Source organism: Eurypyga helias, unplaced genomic scaffold, assembly GCF_000690775.1.
Source record: "Eurypyga helias isolate BGI_N326 unplaced genomic scaffold, ASM69077v1 scaffold35515, whole genome shotgun sequence".
NCBI classification, from domain to species: Eukaryota; Metazoa; Chordata; class Aves; order Eurypygiformes; family Eurypygidae; genus Eurypyga; species Eurypyga helias.
In genome coordinates, this window is record NW_010251387.1 from 1 (window position 1) to 6853 (window position 6853).

Here is a 6853-nt window from a genome sequence, read left to right on the forward strand (position 1 = left end):
GAAGAGCACGACTGCAGGCAGCTGTTTGAGAGTTGTCCTTCTGTTCCCCTGCCTTTTGGTGTGCTGTAAGGGTACGGTGGTAGCTAGGAGAGCTTACGTGCTAGTTTAACGTTGTGGCTGTATTTTTATGAGGAAAAATGTTATTCCTACTGATAATTTCCTGTTTAAATGCCCTTCTAAAAAGACTACATTATAAAAGTGAAGGTTCTCCTTTGAAATATGCTTTATTTTAAATGAAAGTGTCAGGAAGAAAAAACACAGCCGTTGATGCAGTTAAACTGATGCAAACTAGTGCCTCAAACAACGTTTGCCTGGCCTGTAGGTCTGTAGCACTGCCCACTGCTGGCTACAGCCCTGCTGTGGTGGTGTGAAATCACCCGCCTGTGGATTCCAGCATCTTGGACAGCTGTGGGAAAAGCCGTACGAAAGAGATGGGGTGGCAAAACCAAAAGATAGAATTGGCAGTGGGCATAAGTCTGGGTGCTCATTTTAAAGCGTTTAACACAAGGTTCAGAACTTAGCCTTGAAATATAAAAGGTGTGATTTTAGAGGGTGGTGCTAGCTCTCTGACAGGAGCGCTGGTAGAGAGGTCACTACCCAACTGGTAGTGTGATGTTTATTAAACTTTGTAATGTGCCTGCCTTTCCATTGTGGCATTCTTGGTTACGTGGTGGTACAACCACCTGTTCATGCACAGAGTGTAAAGAATGGTTTTGTAATGATGGATCTGTGTTTGCTTTCATTTCCATATTAGATGTGCAAGATGTCTTCAGCTGTTCTCACTCAAAGCGGCTGAGAAGAACTGGAATTGAAGATGAGAACCAACAAGGTGTACAAGCTCGTCATACACAAGAAGGGGTTTGGAGGCAGTGGTCAGTATCTCCTGGTTCATAAGAGTGACACCAGCACTCTTACTTAATTGAAGGCAATGAACTGATTTATTGATCTTTTTAACAAACGAGTGAAGATGAACTTCGATGTAACAAACAGTATTCCAGACAGTTTGGAAAGTTCTTTATTAATAGATACAGCAGAATAAACTTGCATCTGTTGGAACAGAATGAGATTGCACCTATGAAATAAAATTGCTTTGTTCTACCTCTTCCCCTTTCGCTGCATCACTTTATTTTTAACATTTTATTTCAGTCACCCTAATAAGTGACAGACATGTCAGTGACTTATCACTGTGTGTATATGTGTTGCTGTGTACTAAGAACAATGTCACTTATTTGCTCCTAATTCTAGACTTATAGCACGGTAATAAATCTTGTTAACGTTCCACAGCTGTTTACTTTCCTGCTGGTGTTTGCTGCATGAAAAATACAAAAGGTGATGCTGTTTGCCTCGTTAAGGCACACTCTTTTGCTGAGCAAACCTTTTGTGAAAGTGCTGTGGTTTGAAAGGAAAACTTTTGCCCACAAGTGTGGCCAGACGGAGGTGGCTGGGTGAGGGCTCTGTCATGTAGTGATTATAACAGATTCGTTACGTGTTAATCCTGGGCTAGTGCATTAGGCAGAGGAAGCTATGGCATGCAAACCTGCACGCATCTGTTGTGTATCTGTCCATTGCTGTTTTCCTCATTTGTTTATGTCTTATAGATGATGAACTGGTGGTGAATCCTAAAGTATTTCTTCAAATCAAGCTGGGAGATGTTGTGGAAATTGCACATCCCAATGATGAATACAGGTGAATTCTATTTGCTGGTATCAGTCAGGTGTGGTTAGAGCAGTGAATGGCATGTTCATGTACAGCGGCTTCTAGAGTGAGAGGCTCTTAGAGCTGATGCAGCTTTGATTCAGGTTGCTGCTGTGTTTTTTTTTCTGTCTGAAGAAAAGTAAAGGGGATAACTGTAGTGGGAGCTCTTCCTTAAAGTTGATGGAATTCTTGGTGTTTGGCGTTAGTTTGCTGACCTTTCACGGGGCAAGTAGCACCTCAATATAAAATCTACAGTGTCTTTATCCTCTTCATAGAGCTGCTGTTACGTAATGATTATTCTCCCATCCTACCGTATGTCCTAGGCAAAGCTAAAACATCCTGGTGAGGTATAAAACCATAAGCCTTCTTACTTGAAGCTGTTCATCCTGCAGCCCCTACCTGAAAAGGACCAGTATACTTGTATGAGGGTCTGAGAAGTTCCTGTGTGACTTATTTCCCATTCAGAGTATCACCTTTATTTGGGCAATACTTTACCCAGAGTACCAGGGTGACAGGCAGAGAGAACGATGTATGAAGCTTTCTAGAAAATATTAATGTTTCTCTTTAGCTTATCTCATGCTCCATGTTACTAAATAGTTTTGAGAGTGTCATTTACCAGAGTGGGCTGTTGGTATCTCAACTTCTCTACCTGTTTTCTTTTTCTGCATGCTAGTCCCCTGCTTCTACAAGTGAAGTCTCTTAAGGAAGATTTGCAGAAAGGTAAACTCTAGACTCACAGCATGCATAGTGAAATCATAGACAAAGGTTAAGTGGTTGGGCTGAACCTGTGATTCGCTGGTGCATGTATGTTAACTTTGTAAGAAAATCAATGCTTTGTCTACTTAAGAATGGAAGGATTCTAATTTTAGCAGAAAATGAATAACCAGTTTTAAATCTGCCTTTGGGTGAGTAATGTGAGTTATGGTTTAAACAAAATTGGCTTTTTAGCCTTAAATTTTTGTTCCTGAATTCTCTGACTAGATTTATATCGTTCCTTCCTGCAGGAATTAATTCAGCCTAAACTTTGGGTTTATCTCACCTGCTTTGTTTTTAATGACTCTTAAACTGGGCCACAGCTGAATGAAGCTGTTGTCTTTCGCTGAGGCTCTAAGTGTTCCATGACAATCTCACTGTATTGCTTTTGTACTTGTAAATACTTGAATCCTCTTGGGAATGTTCACTTCTCTCTTGTCCTTTCTCTTTTTTGTGTCAGAAACTATAAGTGTGGATCAGACAGTTGCGCAGGTGTTCCGACTGCGGCCGTACCAGGATGTCCATGTGAATGTTGTTGACCCAAAGGTGTGTGGCTTTGCAACTTGTTTCCATCTGCCCCTTCACTTAGGTCAGATCAGAGCCCTGTGAATTTCCATCTACAGTAGTATTTTAAAAAGTGCATTTATGTTTTATTGAGAAGTCTTTAGCCGCCTTTCCTGAGAAAATGAGGCTTGGGCAATTGAACTGTGTGTGTGTTTGTGTCTCTTTGTTGTCTCCCTGCCATCCCTGCTCTCTTTTTGAAATCTATGGACCAGCTTTAACACAGCGTGATACAAATTTAGAAATTTCAAATATCTTTAAATTCCAGAAGTTCAGGATAACCAGGCAGAGCCAAGAGAAACACTAAGTGGCCTAGTCAAAAGAGGAGCCATGGCATAGGCTTGCACTCTTTGACACCAGAGAGCCTTGTGAGAAGGGCATCTCTTGTAAATGTCCCAGCTGTCAAAAGAGCTTCTGTCAGAGCTTCTGTTCAGCACAAGACACAAATTTGGAGGAAACAAGGTTTCCTTAATGTCATGAACAATGGAAGTAATTTCTTGTGCTTCCGATTTGCACTGCACTTGTCACACAGATTGAGCCCTTGGGCTATTTCTGGTCACACTGTGCAGTGTCCTGCAGCTCACAGTAGTTTGGGGTACACGCACAACTTCGGCAGTTACTCTGATGTGACTTCCCTTTGGTCTTGCATCTGTTAGGAGCATTGACTTGCTTGAGAACAGCCCTGCCTGTAACATTTGGTTTTTCCCAGAACAGATTGAAGGGCACTACTTGGAAACAACCAGGAAAATCTAAGCACTGTTTTCCTTCCGTTTCCCAGGAGGTGACGTTGGACTTGGTGGAGCTAACCTTTAAAGATCAGTATATTGGGCGCGGGGATATGTGGCGACTGAAGAAGAGTTTGGTAAGGCCTCTGCTGTCCTCGGGTGTAGGGTGGAGGTGGTTACATACCTTTTTCTTTGCTTGCTCTTAAAGAAAATCAAGCATTTTACGAAATACAGAAAACTGGTGCTGAGGCCAGCATCAGCCGCTCCTGAGGAACTTGTGCTGTAAGTGGTACAGCAGAGCTGGAGACGTGGATGTAAACGTGCTGCAGAAAAAATTAGCCCCATCGTCTCCTACGCCATTGCAGTAGTGTAAATTACTGCCTTGGGCACTGAAAATGCTGTTGAGAGGGTTTGGTTTTTTTTTTCCCTTATGTTCTGAATTGTAATGATTTCTTACCTTTGGAAAGAATTGAATCTATGTTTTTCAGGTAGAAGTGGGCTAAAATAGCCCCTCTCCAGCAGTACCGCTGAATAAGCAGCTATTAGTTTTTTTTTGTTTCTGCATCTGCAAAGTGCAGTTTTTGGCTCTTCTAAGGGCACCAAATTAGACAGATGAACCCAATAATAGTTCATATGTTTTAAAAACTGTTTTCTGTAGTCTGTTACAGAGGTTCTGTGGGATGGGATGTTAGTAGTAAACATGCCTAGTGGGTTTTGTGATTTTATGACAAAAGTCAGGTGTCTGAGCATAATTTTTTCTTTCTAATAACTTGGTCTGCTCACTCTGAGCCTACTGTTCTCTCAACTCGTGTAACTATTCCTTTTTAGGTCAGCACGTGTGCATATGTCACCCAAAAAGTTGAGTTTGCGGGTATCAGGTCAGTGCTGCCTCTGAGGGCTTACTGTTGCTTTAGATTATGAATCTAGAGTGTCCAATTAGAGAACCTTCTCTGAAAAATCCTTCGTGATCTATTGTTCTTTGACTCTTCCACAGATCTGTCTGCACCACGGGGTGGGGGAAGGCTTCTGTCTGATTTGAGGTGCAGGAAACTAACAGTAGGACAGCCAACCACACTTGTTGCCTCTGATGAACGCCCAATAATTTTCCTTTTACCTCTTATAGTACTCCCCCCCTTCCCGAGATGTATTGAGCTCAGATGAGGGTTGGTTCACTTGCTGTTGAGATGACAAAGGGACAAGATGTGCAGATGCAGAGGGAAACAGCTGTTTGACATCTTTTGGATTACCTCTATCTACCTCTGTATTCAAGTCATCCTTGATTGCAGATTTTGGGGACATCCCTTATTTGCTCAAATATTGATTCTCTATTCACTTTGGTTGGCAAATACTCTGCACTCTCTTTCTTGCAGGGCACAGGCGGGTGAACTGTGGGTTAAGAGTGAGAAAGTCACTTGTGGATACATCAGTGAGGACACCCGGGTAAGATTTCAGGGAGTGGGCGAAAGGAAGTTTTTCCCTTCCCCTCCCTGCCAGGTTTCTTGTAACTCCCTCTGGCGTGCAGACCTGCGTGGATCGTTTGAATTGGCTGTGTTGTGAGGTGAAGGATGGCAGTGAATTCAGGAGAATGAATGATTAGTGAATTGCAGCTCTTCTGTGCTGACAGCACCAGGCATTACTCGGGCTGTTGAAAAGCCGGCTCGTGAGAGGGGAAATTGCTGCAGCGGGCACAGTCATTTAAGCTGCTCCACAGTTAACTTCTGCATTTGGCCCTTTTAGTGAGTGTACCATGTTTTAAATAAGATCTTTCATTCCTTTGCAGGTGGTCTTTCGCTCCACTTCTGCCATGGTTTATATTTTTATCCAGATGAGCTGTGAAATGTGGGATTTTGATATTTATGGTACGTAGGTAACTGACCTGCCTGACTGTGAACATGCGTGGCAGCAGCTGTCCTTTCTGCCCCTGCTAGAAAACTAAAATACCCTGCCTGTGGCCTGGGCAGTGCCCCGAGGCATGCTATGCTTCCCTCTGAGATTACTGCCAGTGCCATGCTTTTCCCTCCTGGGTATTCCATACTTTTCCTTCCCTTACTGTAGGGTCTAGGTACCATTATGTCAGTGACAAAATGAAGGGGACCAGCTGTCTCTGGACCTTGGGAAGGTTTTCTGTGGACATGCACATGTTTGATGATGAGGGCGGTTGCCAGCCTGTCTGAATCTTGAAACCAGAAATGTATGGAAGCCTTGTGCAAAGAAGACCTTGGTGTTTTAGATATCTCTTGACTTTGGCTTAGCGAGAAAGAAAAACCACCATAGCCCAGGTAGAGTCAGCTTAAAACTTTAGGCACTAAGAATGAGTCGCTTATCTGTATCATCGTCCTGTTGGGGTTTTTTCTGGCTTCATTCTTTAGCGTAGCTCTTCCCACTTCCTTTGACCATGTGTTTAGCCATATGTAACTGGGCAGCCAGTCAAAACTGAGCAGGGGATCAGTTTTGCATACTATGCCCAAAAGACAGTACAGATGCTTTCCCAGCATGCCGTGAATGTGTTGGAAAAATGAATTTAAAGGTCAAATCCTTTTGCCAGTAAGGATCTTTTTTACATACACTGAAACATAGTCCTGCTTTTTAATCTTTGTATCATCTTTGCCTTAGTGATATCAGCATTCGTTATGCATGCAGCTGCTCTGATTCTAACAAAAATAATTGTCCTAGAATCTCAGGGTTAAATATACCCAGTGTTTGCAGTGACTGCTGTTGTTTGATGCCTTGGAGACGTTTGCTTTGCAGGGGACCTATATTTTGAGAAAGCTGTGAATGGTTTCCTTGCTGACCTCTTCACAAAGTGGAAGGTAAGGAGCTGACTGAGTTCATCCTGCTCTGAAAGAACAAGTCAGTGCCATCTTAGTGACCCCTTGGTGTGCCAGGTTGAGGAAGACCCAGGTTGTGTCAGGCAGTGCTGAGATTTGTGGGGCTGAGAGGTGGCTCCTGGGCATCTAAAGAGTCTGCATTAAATCTGCAGGTCTGCATTAAATCTCATGTGCTAAGTGACCCCAGTACTGGTCTGTTGTATCTGCTGTGTTTGTATCATACAGTTTGTGTGGAGGCTCTGACTGGGCTAATAGATGTGTGATATGGTTGGTTTGTGCTTGTGCAGGAAT

At 43.0% G+C, this 6853-nt stretch overlaps 1 protein-coding gene across 1 annotated transcript in view; it reads left to right on the plus strand.

Moving 5' to 3' along the window:
- Nucleotides 1-752: 752 nt before the first annotated feature.
- DEPDC5 (DEP domain containing 5) overlaps nucleotides 753-6853 on the plus strand; it is a gene marked incomplete at its 3' end in the record, with an annotated part of 23106 nt that continues 17005 nt past the window's right edge. Inside the window, exons 1-9 of the mRNA XM_010152018.1 lie at nucleotides 753-872; nucleotides 1599-1686; nucleotides 2369-2415; nucleotides 2909-2994; nucleotides 3788-3871; nucleotides 4563-4612; nucleotides 5105-5174; nucleotides 5515-5593; nucleotides 6483-6544. Coding sequence (XP_010150320.1) covers nucleotides 815-872; nucleotides 1599-1686; nucleotides 2369-2415; nucleotides 2909-2994; nucleotides 3788-3871; nucleotides 4563-4612; nucleotides 5105-5174; nucleotides 5515-5593; nucleotides 6483-6544 — 624 coding nt within the window. The remainder of the gene's footprint in view (nucleotides 873-1598; nucleotides 1687-2368; nucleotides 2416-2908; nucleotides 2995-3787; nucleotides 3872-4562; nucleotides 4613-5104; nucleotides 5175-5514; nucleotides 5594-6482; nucleotides 6545-6853) is intronic.